Here is a 17974-nt window from a genome sequence, read left to right as displayed (position 1 = left end):
TATTTTTCTAGTTTAGCTTCATATATTAGGAACATTAAAGTGATAAAGATTTGTTTTACTGATCCAGCAGCAGCAGTAGAGGCAGCGGCAGTGTTTCGCCATCTGCACTAGGGGCTGAGGGCAACAGAAGCAGGGGCAGTTAATTACCGAGGGGCTGTTAAGAAGATGGCGGCTTCCTGGGCGGCATGAAAGGATGTAGAGTTAGCAATATCTGCAGGAAAAAAGACGTGCTCGGGGTTGAATTCGTTTACTGAGTCTCTCCCTCGATTGTTTCTTTTTAAAATAGCAGCTCTGACCGAGTAAGTATCCCGCGATTCGGGGTGATCGCTGGCGCCGGGGTTTTAGTTTGCAGCGTTTCTGATGACGGCTAACGGTGCGGCCGCCATTTTTAGTGAGGGAAGCTAAGCGAGAAGTCAGGGGGCAAAACGATCATTTTGAGGGGAATTGGGAAATCCCAGTACTGCCACTTTCCATGATAAGAGTTAATAAAAGGCACTGAAATTAAAATCCGTGGCGTTTCTCTGTCGCGCTGCTTGTTTTTGGTCGGTTTTACGGGGCTAGCTGTTCAGCCCCGCTGGCTGTCGCACCACAAACCCTGCAGAGTTCGGCTAACTAGCTAGCTTAGCGTAGTTGCTAGCCTGTAGCTAGCTACCCGGGGTAAATTCATTAAATTTCGGTGCTTAATGTAATCAGCCGCGGCCAGTCCGGCCAGTATGCGCTTTAAGATGCAGAAAACGCGCAAATTTCATTTAGTTAAATTAGTCTAACGCCATGCTTTGTGGAGAATAAGTGCCGGACCCGGGGAGGCGGTTAGCGCGCAGGCTAGCGCAGTCTGGAGATTGTTTGGTTCTTGTGGAGATGGCGGCTCCCACACAGCGCAGGCATGAAACCCGAGCGGCAGAAACAGTGAAGAAATGCGTTACTTGCGCGACAAAATACAATACAAAATAAGAACACGAACACTAAAACATTAACAATGGGAATAAATACGTAAATGCGAAAAAGTAAAAGCCCTTTTTTAATTCAACCACGTTGCGTTTTATTGAATTTTTTCCGCTTCAGCACAAAAAAATGGAAAGGGTCTGTGTGTAGTTGAGCTCACCGCCCATTTTTAATTCTGACTTTTTAGCACAGCATCTCCTATTAGCTTAGCCCAGCTCAGCCTTTAGCCGCAGCTAAGCTAGCTGCCTTATTATCCCTCCCCACACACTAGCGGCTCCGGTTGGTTAGTTGTTGTTAGCAGAAGCTACAAAATGTCGGCGGCAGAAAATGGAAATTGAGTGGCAAATCCAGATCCAGGAAAGTAGAAATCCACCCCGGGATTTTAGCGAATAAACCTAGCTGTTTCATTTACATCTAGAACTTGGGATAAAACTGGGTCTAAAATATGACAACAACATGTAAAAACAATTTGCTAAATGTATAGCTAGCTGTATTTTGTGGTTTGAATTGTGGTCAGACATCTGTTATTATATAAGGTCAGATATTTTTAATCTAACTGGGTTATGTGTAGTTTATATCTCGAGCTTGTATGATGGCTATAAAAGTTAGGTGGTAACTTTAGTAATTTAATATGTTGTAGATTATATACAAGTCTTATAGCTAATTCTTCTACTTAAGTTAAATGCTGTTTTTTATATTTATGCTATGGTGTTCATTATTGCAATGTGTTTGAAATTAGCAAGAAAATTGAAAGCGAGATAAATTGGAAACATTTATAACTATGACTGAGTCTAGCTATAAAGCGAGGCAATTCTGGAATAATATACGGTATTAGTGAACGAACTAATAAAATAGCTTAGATTAGTGTTGCTAGATTGTTAGACATCATTACAGAAGTTAATGTAACTCTTACTAGTCGTATGCTATCAGTTATGTAGTTACGCAGAATTGTACCAAACTATACTTAAATACTTAGTACTTAGTTCTGACATTTTCTTTAGGATTATATAGTATTTCTATGTAAATTGATTAATCCTACAAGTAGGATAACATATCTTAAATGTAATAGTTTTTGTAACATGTAAACATTTAATTTTTAGAAAGAATTATATATTCTTTCTGTTCTTTTTCTTTTAAGGATTTTTTTTACTAGTAAAAACCTCAGATATCTAGCGATAATTATTTTTTGTTATTGTTATACTTGAAGTTGTAGCTTAATCACAGAATTTACACTGTCTTTAATGTTATTTTACTAGTGATTAACGCCAGTTGGATATCTTTTGCTTGAAGATATCAAGCTAGTGATATTTTTTTTTTATTTTTGTAAGTATTATTTTACTTGAAAAGTATTCCAGGTACGTCTACTGTAATTCTGTAATTAGTACACATGCTTATCATTTAAGATCTCGACTTGAGTGGTCGTAATATGGAAGCATCTTATTAGGTTGAAATAGGTCAGTGTAATGTTTATCAGTTTATTTTTGTTTACTGAAACTGTATTGTTTCATGTTGTCCTTTGAGTATAATAAAGAAGAGATGGTTTTCATCAACATTCTTTTTTAGTTTCTTTAAATTCATACTGTGAGGGGCAGAAATAAACAACTAGAAATGTGTAAACATTGCTAAACCATTTCTTTTTTTACTCAATAAGGTTTTACACCTTAATTACCTAGCTATGTTTTTATTTTATTTTCGAATTTAGCACGAGATGATCCGAAAATAAAGTTGATCAGTTTTAAGGAGCTCCTATACGGTAATATTTGTGTGCGGTTTTAGTTGTGTAAATGAACTAAAGCCCGGAGTGGATGTGTAAAACCCGGAGCTGGATTTCCCCGCTGCTGCTGCTGTTCTCGGATTGGAGCCCGCCGCCCATTTTCGCTCTGACGTTAGCTCCCGCTAGCGTTAGCCGCTTAGCCCGCTAGGCTACTTCTGTTTAGCGGAGGCTACGAGATGGCGGCAGTCGGCGACTCGCAGCGCTGCTTCTGTGTCTCTTGAATCTGTTGTTTTAACGCACGATCTGGACTGTTTCTCTTGCTTTTGCTGTCGGTGTAAAGCAGGGGAAAGGGAATCGACCTGCCTTGCGAATCGAGGAACTGATTATTTCAGAGGATTTCCAGCGAAAAGCCTGATTTTTTACCGGCGTTGTTATTTCTGTACGCGCTAAAATGGCGGACTCTTTTACCTAGCCGGCTAGCTGCACTTTTTTGGACATCTAGCTGGCTAAAACGGGCAGCTCGGAACTTTTTCGAAAGCTGAATAGGATATTTTATAATGGACTAGGTCTTTTTTCTGCGTTTGCACGACGACTTCTGCCACGATTATTAGGTACCCGGTCGACCTAATTAGCTAGGTTATAGTCTATTGTGGTTAGCTGCTGCTGTTTGCTAGCTTAGCGTGCTAATTTGTTAGCTTAGCTAAAGCTAGCCTGCCAGCCCGTCTGCTGCTAGTGTGAAAGAAGAAAAAGAAAAGCCTGATTTTACAGCTAGCTTAGTTGGCTAGGTTAGCTAAGCTAGCAAAATAGACCGATCGTGTCTGTTGTGTAGATTTGTATGATAAGCTAGATAACTAATAGCTAACTACATTTTAGCTAATTAATAAATTAAGCTAAACTAGAGTGATTTAGGTTTAAGCGTTTGCGGTTAGCTAGCTAACAGTGCCTTAAATAGAATGGAGGCTTTGAATGACTTAAGCATTAGCTAGCTGACTTGGTTAGCTAGCTAGCTAAGTTAGTTAGCCAGCTTGCATTGTGTAACGTTAGCTTAGTGTTAGCTAACCTAGCTTAGCTAGCTTTTTAAAAAAGCTCTAGCTAGCTAACTCTAGGTGAATCTGACTCAAAATAAACAAGCACGCTGAATAAATTGGATCTGATCTTGCTTTTTCTTCTTTAAGACGAAAATGGCTTCTACTGGTACTGCGACGTCTGGTTCGGTTCTGCAGCCCCGCTGGAAGAGGGTGCTGGGCTGGTCTGGCCCGGTTCCTCGCCCTCGGCACGGACATCGGGCTGTTGCCATTAAGGAGCTCATGGTAGTTTTCGGCGGAGGAAATGAAGGGATTGTCGACGAGCTCCACGTTTACAACACAGGTAATAAAAATAAATTCATTTATTTGTGCATGCTTATGGAGTATGTGCAGATCAGTTGTGGCTCTCTGACTAGCTAAATAGACTTTCAAACGTTAAAAATACTCATGCAAAGCTTCATTAGCTTGCTAGCTAGGTTAGCTAGCTTACTTGTAGCTAGTTATACCAAACCTAGCTAGGTGAGCTTTTGCTTTGGCTAAAGTTAATTTTGAGTAATTATTTCGAACTGGCCACAAGTTGTAGCTTTAAAAATGCAACCATGTGGAGCAACTAACCAAAATATTTAGCTAACAATGTCATAATTATTTGTATGTTTTAGTGTCTGCGTGCTGCTTATTGATTTGTTACACATAAAAATGAATTAAATTTAGTTGTTGATGTTACTATCTATCTATCTATCTGTGTGTGTGTGTGTGTGTGTGTGTGTGTATATATATATATATATATATATATATATATATATATATATATATATATATATACATTTTAGCATGCATATACAAGAGTGCCTTTTTTATTAACTCTGTAGTTGCTGTGTAGATGTACATATTTGCTTATTTTTGACTAATAAGACAAGCATCCAATCATTCGTTTTTTTTTTTCTGCAAATCAATGAATTTTGCACATCTATTATTTTTTTCTTTAATGCCCACTGTCCACACTGCTCAGAGCCGTGTTTGCTATTTTGCTGCACACACTGCTAACTACTGCAGTGTTGATCACAGGAATGTGCACAGCTAGCTGCTACCACTGATAGCTTCCTCTGAAGCTAGAGAGCAGAGCTAATGCTAGAACAGGCTAACCCAGTGCAGGCTAGCCACACACACAAGCAGCTCCTGCCGTACAGAGAAAGGAGGGAAAACTGCAAAGAGAAATGGCGGGTTAATACAACATGCACGACGTCACCACGTCAACAAACTCCGCCCCCGATCAGATCCCGCATTGCTGTGTAAATATTTACACTTGTGCTGTGACTTTTATTCCCGGGATGGTTTTAAAATGTGCAGAGCTCTAAAAATATCAGCATTTAGAGACTTAAAATATTTCTTCAATTTAATATATCGTTTTTTGTATTACCTATCAGAATAAGCAAGTGTCTATTCATTCTTAGGGTTTAAATATGTTACTTTACTTAGATAAACTGCAGTCTAATTTTCTAGTTTTTCTGCCTTTTGGAAACAGATTTTCAGGAAAAATTGATCTTTTCTTGATTTTCAGATTTTTATATTTTTTCAGTCTTGTAACAAATCGTTATTTTTCTGTAAAGTGTAATTGTGAGGTGCAAAAATGGATGTAAACATGGATGAAAGTCCATTTCTTATACTGTACTAGAATTTCTATTTTTCAGTGTACAGTCAGAAAATCTGACTCTTACAATCACTTTTTTTTACTTTTTAATACAAAGAGTTTAAATGGTTATTTTTAATTGGATGGAGTGTTGATTATTTTACTTCCACTTGATTGCAACTTAATTTGTATATGTTCTTTAATATGGAATCCTGTTTTCCTTTTTCTCTTTTTTTTTATATGAATAAAATGTAACTGTACTTTGTGTTGCATCTCAAGTGAGTGCATGGCCTGTTCATTCAACATGCAGTTCTAAAGCAATTTATGTACAAAATGAGCTACAAAACACAGCTTTTTCAGAGCACAACAGTTAAATGTTCCCTTCCTTAGGCAAGGGCTACAAAGGTGTTGGTGCCTTACTCAAAGTAATGCTAATTTTTTTTGCATTTATTTCTGCCCAAGAGCATCTGCTGAATGGTTTGTGAATGTTCGGTTGTTTCTCTGCAGCAACCAACCAGTGGTTCATTCCTGCTGTCCGTGGTGACGTTCCACCTGGCTGTGCCGCTTATGGATTTGTGTGTGATGGCACTCGGTTGCTGGTGTTTGGTGGTATGGTGGAATATGGAAAATACAGCAATGATCTATATGAACTACAGGTAAGTGACCAAATGCTCAAACACTAGTGCAGTAGACTCCCATATGCTGTTAAATGATTGACTTAATTTAATGTTTGTTTGTTTTTTACCATCCTGTGAATATTTTATAGTCCTAGTTGTAAAGGATAAAATGCACTGCTTTTGCTGTAGTTGACCAGTTTAATGTTTGTTACAGGCCAGTAGATGGGAGTGGAAACGGCTAAAGCCTAAAGCTCCAAAGAATGGCCCACCCCCTTGTCCCCGCCTGGGCCACAGCTTCTCCCTGGTGGGAAACAAATGCTACCTGTTTGGAGGCCTTGCCAATGACAGCGAGGATCCCAAGAACAATATTCCAAGGTAGGTCTTGGAAAACTTTTAGTTTGTAGTTACATCATAAAAGGTACATAAGTAAATGTTTGGGGTTGCACACTGTGTGCAGTTTTTTCTCACAGGAATTTTGCAGTATCTGTTTATGGCTTTTGGTATTTCATCAAAACCCCAGCTTGCATTAGGTCCTGAGTTGTAAACCCAGATTTGTTCTCCTTACAGATACCTGAATGACCTGTACACACTCGAGTTGCGTCCTGGCTCCAACGTGGCAGGCTGGGACATCCCCATCACGTACGGTGTCCTGCCTCCTCCCCGGGAGAGCCACACTGCCGTGGTCTACACAGAGAAAACCTCCAAGAAGTCTCGCCTCGTCATCTATGGAGGCATGAGTGGCTGCCGGCTCGGAGATCTCTGGACGTTAGATATAGGTATAGTCTTTTTTTTTTTTTTTTTTTTTTGGATTGTGTGAGAATGATAACTTTAATCTTTAGAATGTGATATCTCATCACAAGCTGTTTTAAATAAATATTTCCTAAACAAATTCTTTGTTTTTTTAGACACACTGACCTGGAACAAGCCTTCCATCAGTGGCACAGCTCCCCTTCCTCGAAGTCTTCACTCTGCCACAACTATAACAAACAAGTGAGCGTTTGGTTTTGATTCGTATATACGTATATGCAGCAGTTACTGATAGTAACATATAGTATTCAATAAAAGTTGAGTAAACAAGCCAACTTTCACATTCAAATTGAAAAAACTTCACAAATTCCACCATATATTGCTTTAGTCAAATTATTAATTTAATTTTATTAGTAAACCGATTTATTTATTTATTTATTTATTTTTTGCAGTTGTGTCTGTAGACAGAGATCTGCTAAATCTTATTAGATCTTTAGCTCTACAGAGAAGAAAATAAGTAAAGTTTTGAAATTAACATTACTGATTTTATATTAATTTCTGATTGTCTCTAGGATGTATGTTTTTGGTGGTTGGGTGCCCTTGGTGATGGATGATGTGAAAGTGGCCACACATGAGAAGGAATGGAAGTGTACAAACACATTGGCTTGCCTAAACCTTGGTAAGATTATTTATACCTGGTTCATGTCAGAAGATTATTATAAAATAAAGTATAACATTTTGGTCTTGCTTGATTTCATTATTATTCTGGTCTTTTCTCTCTCTTAGATTCAATGACATGGGAGTCAATTTTAATGGACACTCTGGAAGATAACATCCCAAGAGCCAGAGCAGGACACTGCTCCGTTGCGATCAACTCCCGGCTGTATGTGTGGAGTGGACGGGATGGCTACCGCAAAGCCTGGAACAACCAGGTTTGCTGCAAAGATCTCTGGTACCTGGAGACAGGTGAGTTAATCTTGCTGAAGTATTTTAGCATTGGTCTAAAATAATAGAATGTGATTTAAAAACTTGTCACAGTCACTTTGCATTTAGTCAATGTTGTTAATTTTTAAAAATACGTGTTTTAGTAGTAATACTGTGAATATAATGTTCCCTTCAGATCGCCCCCACGCACCGTCACGAGTACAGTTGGTCCGTGCTAACACCAGCTCCTTGGAGGTGAGCTGGGGTGCGGTTCCCACTGCCGACACCTACCTGCTGCAGCTGCAGAAATATGACATCCCCGCAGCAACAGCGGCCACCTCTCCAAACGTCACGCCCACTTCCTCTCTACCGGCCAACTCGCCCAAGAGCCCGGCTCTGGCCGCCGCCGCTCCGGCATCCCAGAGCCTGCCTCTGACTGGGGTTACACTTGTACCACAGAGTCCCTCACCCACTACTTCCATGCCAGGCAGCCCACTTGCTGCAGCCTCACCCAGGGGTCCAGGTAAGCATGTATTCTATATAGGAAAATCAAAATTTAGCACTTTAATTTAGTATTTTTAGTATTTTTTTGTTTTAATCAATGATGATGATCTTTTACAGCCATTCTGAAAGTGGCTGCACCTCAGTCCACTGCTGGAGCCTCCATTGTCACTGTGCGTCAGGCCAATCAAGTAGGGAAGTCCCCAGTCACTGTTACATCACTTCCTGCTGGAGTCCGCATGGTTGTCCCTGCTCAGAGCACTCAAGGAACGGTATGCAATTAAATCTCTTGTATACTTTAGTGGTGCTTTTGATGATTTTACTGCAGGTTGTACTAGTGCTAATCTGCTTTCCTGCTGGCTTTAGTTTCTATCTCACATGACCCATCTAACTTTCTCAGCAGAAATCATTAATTACATTGATTTGTCATATAAATTGTTAGATTTTTGGGATGTTTTGAAGCTTTTATAAAAGCTCTCCAGGAGAGGTGTTGGTGACCACTGATTTATACTTTTTTTTGTCGTTTGTCTCTTTCTTACCATAACAAAATCCACCCTCTAATGTTTTCCAGCCAATTGGCAGCAGTCCTCAGATGAGTGGCATGGCTGCACTAGCTGCAGCTGCAGCTGCCACACAGAAGATACCGCCCTCCTCCACAGCCACTGTGCTGAATGTTCCAGCAGGAGCCACCATTGTAAAGACTGTCGCTATGACTCCAGGCTCCACATCTCTGCCAGCTACCGTCAAAATGGCCTCCCCAGTCATGGTGAGTGATGATGGTTCCATGTGCTTGTGTTCAGTAGGGTCAATAGAAAAGGCTCACTGATCTTCATTGGGGATGTATCTGTCAATTCTGCTTTTTGCCCTTGTGTGGGTAATGGTTATCAATACTTTCTCACCAGGTGAGCAACCCAGCAACACGCATGCTGAAGACAGCTGCAGCCCAGGTTGGGACATCAACCATCTCCACGCCCAACACTCCAACTCGCCCAATCATCACCGTGCATAAGTCAGGCACTGTGACGGTAGCCCAGCAGGCCCAAGTGGTCACCACAGTGGTTGGAGGGGTCACCAAAACAATCACCCTTGTGAAGAGCCCACTTACTATGGGCAGTGGTGGAACTCTGGTAAGGGTCATGTGCTTATTGGAAAGCTAGATGGCTAGGCTATTTGTGGGAGAATGTTTCTCTTATGTTTTGTTTGTTCCCTTCAATGCAGATTTCTAGCCTTGGGAAGGTCATGTCTGTGGTACAGACCAAACCAGTACAAACATCTGCGGTGACTGGCCAGGCTGGAAGCAGCCCTGTAACTCAGATCATACAGGTAATCACAGTAGACCTTACTTACTTTTTTTTTTTTTTTGGTCCAGTTTGCATGCATACTGCATTGCATTGCATTAAAGTATACATTTTACCATTTGCCAGATTTGTTTTGTTATTGAGATCTGAAATTTTTGCATGCTCTTTATTATTGTTCTCCTAGACAAAGGGTCCTCTACCTGCGGGCACTATCCTAAAGCTGGTCACCTCTGCGGATGGCAAGCCCACAACTATAATCACAACAACGCAAGCAGGTGGCACTGGCACCAAACCCACCATTCTGGGTATTAGTGGAGTCTCCCCAAGCTCTGGTGCCAAACCTGGCACCACCATCATCAAAACCATCCCCATGTCTGCTATCCAGCAAGGAGCTGCAGGTCTGTTTTTTTTTGTTTGTTTGTTTGTTTTTGATCAAACAAGAAAATTGAAGAACCTTGAAAAATATATATTTCAATTAACTGTTCCCCAACCCCCCTCACCCTCACATTTTTTTGTATTTTTAGGTACTGTCAGTAGCCCTGGTATGAAGTCTCCCATTACTATCATTACCACAAAGATGGTAACACCTGGCACAGGCACCCCAGGGAAAATCATCACCGCTGTACCTAAGCTGACTGCAGGAGCTGGACAGCAGGGGGTGACACAGGTGACATTTCTTTTGCTGTTGGGCACCGTACAGATAGAAGTGATGTGAAGTGGTATGGTTGATATGACCTGTGACCTTTTTTTTTTGTGTGTGTTCCCCTAGGTGGTCCTGAAAGGTGCACCAGGGCAGCCTGGCACTATTCTGCGCACTGTGCCTATGGGTGGTGTGCGTCTCGTTTCTCCTGGAACTGTTTCTGGTGTCAAACCCACAGTTACCACGCTAGTAGTCAAAGGCACAACAGGTAAAAACATAACTGAATGCACTGAAAATCTATATATGACTAGGAATTTCTTTAAATCTAAAGTCCTCAGCCTCCATATTTTATTGATGTTGAGTTTTTTTTTGTATTGTTTCCCTGTCTTGATGTAGGAGTGACTACTCTTGGCACTGTGACCGGCACTGTCTCCTCCAGCCTGACGGGAGGCAATGTTGTCACTTCCAATGCAAGCCTGGCTACTCCCATTACAAGCCTGGGTACCATTGCCACACTTTCGAGTCATGTGGTCAACCCAGCTGCAATCACTGTGTCCGCAGCCCAAACAAGCTTGACTACCACGTCTTCTGTGGCCCTGCAGGTATATGTCGTTATTAATTATTATTATTATTATTATTATTATTATTACATTTTGTTTACATTAGTGAAAATGGCAACATTTTTAAAGATGTATAATTTTAGGTTTTTCAAGTTTTCCATTGACTATTTTTATCTTGCAGGCAGCTGCACAGCCAACTCAGGTGACTCTGATTAGCACCCCTAGTGGTGTGGAGGCGCAACCTGTGCAGGACCTCCCTGTCTCCATTCTGGCATCGCCCACCTCTGAGCAGCCCTCCTCCACAGGTGCTGAATCCGGTGATGCTCCCGGTGAAGTGACTCTGGTCTGTTCCAACCCGCCCTGCGAGACCCACGAGACTGGCACCACCAACACGCCCACCGTGGCTTCTGCAAAGATCTGTTCCAACCCACCTTGTGAAACTCACGTGACCGGAACTACCAACACGACAACCACAGCCTCTTCCAACATGGGTCGTGTGCAACAGGTGTGCAGCAATCCGCCGTCGGAGACACATGATACCGGCACCACGAACACTGCTACCACTGCCAGCTGCAGCATGGGCTCCAGTGCAATGGGCGTTGTTGACAGCAGCACGGCATCGCAGCAACCCGCAGCGACCTCGTCTGGCAGTACACTTCAGTCTCCGGTATGTTCTAACCCTCCGTGCGAGACGCATGAAACGGGCACCACTAACACACCCACGCAAGCTTCCTCAAGCATGGGCAGTGGACAAACCAGCACTGTACAGAGAGTATGTTCCGACCCGCCATGCGAGACCCACGAAACGGGCACCACCAACACACCAACCCAGGCGTCCTCGGGCATGGGCAGTGGGCAGACCAGCACTGTACAGAGAGTATGTTCCAACCCGCCATGCGAAACCCACGAAACCGGCACCACCAACACACCCACACAGTCATCTTCAAGCATGGGAGCGGTGCAGAACGGCACGGTGCAGAGAGTGTGTTCAAATCCACCATGTGAAACCCATGAGACGGGAACCACAAACACAACCACAACTGCCACCAGCAACCTGGAGTCAGGCGAAGAAGCAGGCATGTGTGATTCGTATTTAAATTGCCGTATCTTGCTAAACATTACATTTGAAGCAAACAATTAAAATGTTGCAGTAAATTAATTTAGGTTATGATTAAATGAGTGAATTTCTGATCATGTCTGATATTTGTATGGGGTATTTCATCTTATTAAAACTATCATTATAATTATATTTTAGCTCAACAAAGTGCTGAAGGACAAGAAGACACTAGTGGCACCAGTGTTGAGGCAACTTCATCTACAGAAGCTGCCAATCCCACAATCCAGAGCAGAGCTGTAACCACAGTCACCCAATCTACACCGACACCTGGGCCATCTGTCCCAGTAAGTAGCATTTTATTTTTAATAACTGCTGATTTCAGATTTGTTAGAATTGAGTGTGACTAGCAGTTGACCCAAGTAATCAATTGATTAATCTCATTGATGATGATCTCACTCTCATGCTGTTGTTTTGCTGCTTTTGTACATTTCCTTCTGCAGGAGATTTCATCCATGGCGGGCTCTGCTGCGGTAGTGGAGGCCTCAGGTGAAGCTGAGGCAATGGAACAGGGTGACTCTGAGGCCGTGGCATCGGGTGAGGAACCCATGCAGACAGAAGGCGTGCTGGGCGTAGAGAGCGGAGTCAGGGTGGTTGCTATTGAAGAGGGTTCCGCTGGCGAGGCAGGAGCCATGCTACAGGTGCACGTTGCCATGGAAGCACAGCCTGGCCAGGGGGAACAGGCGGAGGTATGTTTTGGAGATAAAATGCATTAATTTAATTTTGTTGACTTTTTTTTTTTTTTTTTTTTTTTTAAAGCATTGGGAACATTTATGTAGATGATAAATAGACAAGGGAAATGCTGTAGTGTTGGATGTAGAATGAAAATAAGTGTAATAAGAAGCTGCCTTTAGCTTTGTTTGGTGGTAATTGAAGTTATAACACAGTTGAGTGTGAAAAGTAACTTTTTTTTATTATTATTATTTTAAAAACTACTTTTGTTCACACTGCTACGCTAATAGCAGCAGCTAGCACTGACAGCTCTTGGTCGATCCATCACAGCTGAAGGTCCAGTGCTTTCTTTAAGGTGCACTGGTTGCCTAGTGCAGCGTTTCTCAACCTTTTTTATATCACGACACCCTTTAAATATATGCGAGAAGTCACGGCACCCCAGTTTACGGGGGTGGGTGGGGGGGGTGCTGGCGCAGTACTTCAGTTGAGAAGGGGGGGGGGGTTTGGGGGGTGCTGGCGCAGTACTTCAGGTGAGAACGAGGGGTGTTGCTGGCGGAATATGAAATAAAATAGCGCGTGCATCGCGTGGGGGACAAAAACTCTACAGTGTGTCCCAATTTAGGGGCTGCATCCTTCTGAGTCTGTATTCGAAGACAGATTGCGTCACAGCTGCGCAGTAATACACCGCCTCTGTGGGTCGCATCCTTCAGAGTATGCTGCCTGTGAATTGGGACACACCCCGACACGAGCTGACTCTGGAAAGGAAATATGCACGTGAGGCGCAATATTTTGACGGCACCCCCGATGAAGCCAGACGGCACCCCAGGGTGCCGCGGCACCCTGGTTGAGAAACACTGGCCTAGTGTGTGGTAGTACTGATTTAGGTTCATGTTGAACATCTATCTACCTTTTTATTAAGCATGAGTTTTTTTTTTTTTTGTGTGTGTCTGTGATCTGTGCAGATGGAGCAGGGAGGAGAGAGCGAGGAGGCCGTGGGTCTGACAGGCCAGGACTCTGAAGCCTTGGCACTGCCCCAGGAGCTTATGGCTGCTGAGGGACAGCCCACCACACTAATGGTGACTGGATTGACACCAGAGGAGCTGGCTGTCACTGCTGCCGCAGAAGCTGCTGCTCAGGCTGCAGCCACCGAGGAGGCCCAGGCCCTTGCAATACAAGCTGTGCTCCAAGCAGCCCAACAGGCTGTGCTGAGTGAGTTATCTAATGGCTTTGTCCATATAGTATTTAGATTTTCCAAGTTACTGAAGGACAGAATTAACACTAGATCTTGTAACACTCATACTTTTTCATACTTTTGCTCACCTTTTCAGATGAAGGGGATTCTGGGCACGATGGTCAGCAGCCGACCACCATTCCCATTGTCCTGACTCAGCAGGAATTGGCTGCTCTTGTCCAGCAGCAGCAACAGCTGCAGGAGGCCCAGGCCGCTGCAGCGGCTGCACAGCAGCTGGCAGCTCATTCGGGCTCCGCAGCTCTGCCCACAGAAGGCCTCGCCCCTGCAGACAGCCTCAACGACCCCACGTCCGAGAGCAACGGCCATGAGATGGCTGCCGCTGCGGCGGTCACTGGAACTGTGGCTCGTCTTCTTCCAAGCACCTCTGCAGAAAGTGAGATAAATGAATTGTTTCAGACATACCAATACATAGTTCTAGATCTCTGTGACGAAATACTGAGGTTTTTATTTTTTATTGTTTTATTTTTTGGGAGATATTTGAAAATATGACCAATTTAATTTTTTCATTTAGAGTCTTATGTAATACTTACTCAGCAGCACACAATAGCCGGTAATCTGAGGACAATGGCCACTGTTAAACTCCTCAAACAATGGAGTGCTCTAGCCTTTATTCCTAGTGATATATTTTAAATTATTCGAGTACTGTCTAGAACTGTTACTAGGCATATTAAAGTGGCTCTACTCCTGACACATTGTATGTTTGTTTTTCTGCAGCTTTGGCACCATCAAGTACGTTTGCTCCATCCCAGCCGATGGTTGTGGCTAGCCCTGCCAAGATGCAGGCAGCTACTGCTCTTGCCGAAGTAGCTAACGGCATAGAGTCTGCAGCAGGGGTGAGTTTAATAATCCAGATCTGTTGTGATCGTATCCACCTGAAGTGCTTTAGCATATGTGCTGATAGTTGTATTAACACCTGTATTAAGCCCCCGTCTCCTTTTGTCTTTTGGTCAACAGAAACAAGGGGCACCCCCTGCAATTGTGAAGCCTCCAGTGAAGAAGGAAAATCAGTGGTTCGATGTTGGAATAGTGAAGGTCACCAACATGGTCGTCACACATTATTACATGCCAGCGGATGATTCAGAAGTTACAGATGTGAGTAAAATTAAGATTAACCAGTTTCCAGTAAATCTTAAAAATTGAAAACCACTTAAAAGCTTAGAACAGTCGTGTTGTGTGTTACTTTAATTAGTTTGCTCTTCTGTGGGTTTTAAACATGGCTCCATTATCTGCTGTGTTGCAGGATGATTCTGGGACCATTCCAGATTATAACCAGATGAAGAAAGTGGAGCTCTCTCCTGGCACAGCGTACAAGTTCCGTGTTGCTGGCATTAACGCTTGTGGCCGTGGAACCTTCTCTGAAGTTTCAGCCTTCAAAACTTGTCTACCTGGGTTCCCTGGAGCACCGTGTGCCATTAAAATCAGCAAGGTATGCTTTTTTTATCACTGGGGGGGTTGAATGTGCTTGAATGTGTAACGGCATCCCAATCTTAAGCAGCTCATCTGTCCACGTGACTTGGAATGATGTCAGATGATTTATATTCATTGACTCTTAAAGTCTTCCTCTGTTCTTACTTGGGTTTTGTTTTGTGCTTACCCCTCAGAGCCCCGATGGTGCTCACCTCACATGGGAACCTCCGTCAGTAACTTCTGGGAAGATTATCGAGTATTCCGTCTATCTGGCCATCCAGAGCTCACAGACAACCGAGGCAAAAGCATCCGCCCCTGCGCAGCTGGCTTTCATGCGGGTTTACTGTGGGCCCAACCCCTCTTGCCTGGTTCAGACCTCCAGCCTGTCGAATGCTCACATTGACTACACCACCAAACCTGCAATCATCTTCCGTATTGCTGCTCGCAACGAGAAGGGCTACGGTCCTGCAACGCAAGTCAGGTGGTTGCAAGGTGAGTAGTTAAGAGTGGAGCTGTTATTAGAGAAAATAGTAAAGGGTTAAAGCTGACAAATCTATATAGTATTTAATTAAAAAAGGCAAAAAGTTTCTGTAGGCCTTTGTATCTGAGTAGAACTGTTTAAATGTTGTGCAGTTTTGGTTGCCAACAATGTTCTGTTTTACAGAAACCAGTAAAGATGGATCTGCTGCCAAACCTGCAGTGAAGAGACCAGTCTCCTCTCCTGATGTGTAAGTACCTTTGTTAACTTTCTAAGCAAGAGCACATACATTTAGCACTGCAGAAATAAATAAAACTATATAAAACCAGCTTTGAGATCTGATAGTCCTGACTGTGTTATTTCTTTGTTGCAGGAAAGGAATTGGTGTAAAAAAGGCCAGAGCTGACCAGTGAAAGAGCTTGCCATGCCCTCCCCATCCTGAGATCAAGACCCACGACTGAACTCCTCTTCTTCCTGCTGAATGCCCTTCCCCAGCCTTCTTCATCCCTACCACTCAGTACTTCATGAGATGGCAGCATAAAAAGGAAAAAAAAAATCAAGATAATCTATTCTATTTGTGCCCTACCCCGGTCATCACTGAAGGTTCTGGTGCCATGGACGCCTTATCTCTCCTCTTTTTTTCGTTTTTGTATTATAAACGTGTCTTCAGACAAACAGTTACAAGCACATACTTTTGCTTTTCCTGGCAATTTTGTGTGACAGATTTCCAATGGCAGCATTTAGTCAAGTTAACTGTGTTGATTGTTTCTGTAGTTCAGTTCCTTTTTTCTTCCTTCATATTCTTTTATTTTAGCTGATTTCAATACAAGCAATAGATAAAGAAGAAAAAAAAACAGTACCCTTTGCTCTTCTATCAGTTGCCCACCCCACCCTTTCTGTTCTATGGCAATTTTGTATATTTCAATTGGGCGCGCAGACAGAAGATGGAAGGAGACTGAATGGAGGGAGCGCAGACAACGAAGTTTCACCTGGAAATTCCATCCCCGGACGATGGCAAAAGAAAACGCAGCACTTGGTGACACTTCTGAGGAAAAGACTTGTTTCGTTTTAAAGACAAATCTGTAATTGTACATTCAGTCTGAGTCCAGTAGCCTGTTATTACATCACTGTGTCTTCATACATTGCTGAGAGGGACAGATTTAAGAACTGTACCATTTTCTACCGAAGACGTGAGGACTCCGATCCTTGTAGATGGAGAGGCATATGACTTTTGCATTGCATCGAAGTACATCTTGTATAAAGAAAGAGGAAAACAAAATCCCAAAAATAGTAAGCAGTGATGCAGAAGCTCTGTATGTGGTTTATTTTTGTATTTTTCCTTTTTTTTTTTTTTTTGTTCTTTTTTTAAAATGATCTTTTTCTCCCCCCTCACTGTGTTTGTGTGCATCCGCGCGGTTTTAAAACTTGTTTCCTGCTCATTCCTATAGTCGATGAGTTGTGCTTGTGGGATTGTGTGGCAGCTTGTCTTAGTGCCACGGTATTTTTTACATCCCATGTTAAGTATTTCAAACGGTGGTTCAGAAATTGGAATATAAAGTGAACTTTTTGTACTCGTTCTGGGGACAGACGACCCACCCCACACCCAAGCTTGAGAATACTGAATAAAATAGTTTTTGCGTTTTTGTTCGTTTCCTCCCGACTTGTATACTGTTGGACATTTTAAAGGAGTAACGCTTATGTTCCTGTTGTTTGGTTAATTTTTCTTATCCTGTTAACCTTTCACTAGTCCATAGTTAATGTAAAATTTACTTTCAGTGGATTTTTTTTTTCTATGCTTGTTTGTGAGTTGGTAGAGGTAAAAAAGCAAAACTGGGATTCTTGTCTTAATTGGGGGAATGTTTAAGACGTTTCCACTTTTTTAAGGGGGTCCTACTCCCTCGAGTTGGCTGGTGATTTGAACTTGGGGTGCAGATGTATACCAAGTGAGAGTGCTGATCCAGGATAAAGTTCTTCAACGTCTTTGAAATGATTTGAAAATTAAAATCTGATCCTAGATCGGGACCCTTACTTTTTGAGAAGTTATGCATATGACCCCAGTTTCTAGAATGTTTTTTTGTTTTGTTTTGTTTTTTTCTTAGAGAGAAGTGAACAGGTATGTCTGAATGAAAGTGAGGAAGAACATGGGTTTGCTTTTCTGACAGTTGGAAATTGTGAATGATGGATTTGGCACAGCCAGCGTTTGAACTCGGTTGTAAATTAGTTCTTTCACGTAGCAAGAAGTAAAACAACAAGAAACAACTCTGCCTTTTTTATATAAATATCTGTAACAAATGTTTTTACATGTTGTCATCTATTGATTGCTTTTGTGTCTTGACATATAAAAGTAATGGAAATCTGTCGGTGTGTTCATTCGTGCGTTGCATGTATGTGTTGCTGATTGTTTTGTGTTTTTTTGTTTTGTTTTGTTTTTTTGTTTTCTTGCGGCCGTGTACAAG

At 42.4% G+C, this 17974-nt stretch overlaps 1 protein-coding gene across 2 annotated transcripts; it reads left to right on the top strand.

Annotated features, from left to right (window-relative positions):
* Positions 1 to 122: 122 nt before the first annotated feature.
* On the top strand, positions 123 to 17876 carry hcfc1b (host cell factor C1b). 2 transcript variants are annotated; one of them, XM_022670864.2, is made up of 28 exons: positions 123 to 299; positions 3832 to 4024; positions 5816 to 5964; positions 6140 to 6300; positions 6493 to 6701; positions 6831 to 6915; positions 7245 to 7351; positions 7459 to 7638; positions 7793 to 8119; positions 8218 to 8369; positions 8669 to 8863; positions 9000 to 9224; positions 9316 to 9420; positions 9580 to 9793; positions 9920 to 10062; positions 10165 to 10303; positions 10432 to 10637; positions 10777 to 11671; positions 11851 to 11996; positions 12153 to 12398; positions 13344 to 13590; positions 13710 to 14006; positions 14348 to 14466; positions 14588 to 14725; positions 14874 to 15059; positions 15235 to 15532; positions 15705 to 15768; positions 15892 to 17876. In XM_022670864.2, exons 2-28 carry the CDS (start codon positions 3838 to 3840, stop codon positions 15929 to 15931), a joined length of 5460 nt encoding a protein of 1819 aa, XP_022526585.2. In that variant the 5' UTR covers positions 123 to 299; positions 3832 to 3837; the 3' UTR covers positions 15932 to 17876. The 2 variants fall into 2 exon arrangements, with proteins under 2 accessions (XP_022526585.2, XP_022526584.2); XM_022670863.2 differs by lacking the exon at positions 123 to 299 and adding an exon at positions 2744 to 3267.
* The last annotated feature ends 98 nt before the right edge of the window (positions 17877 to 17974 follow it).

The sequence above is a fragment of the Astyanax mexicanus genome, chromosome 12, assembly GCF_023375975.1.
Source record: "Astyanax mexicanus isolate ESR-SI-001 chromosome 12, AstMex3_surface, whole genome shotgun sequence".
Lineage (NCBI taxonomy): Eukaryota > Metazoa > Chordata > Actinopteri > Characiformes > Acestrorhamphidae > Astyanax > Astyanax mexicanus.
This window is presented reverse-complemented; position numbering and strand designations above follow the sequence as displayed.

Bases quoted from the DNA above. Each gene is read 5' to 3' on its own strand.
- hcfc1b (XM_022670864.2), top strand. From the start codon at position 3,838: ATGGCTTCTACTGGTACTGCGACGTCTGGTTCGGTTCTGCAGCCCCGC. The intron at 9,225-9,315 runs GTAAGGGTCATG...CCTTCAATGCAG, and splicing joins TGGGCAGTGGTGGAACTCTG to ATTTCTAGCCTTGGGAAGGT. The intron at 15,769-15,891 runs GTAAGTACCTTT...TCTTTGTTGCAG, and splicing joins CCAGTCTCCTCTCCTGATGT to GAAAGGAATTGGTGTAAAAA.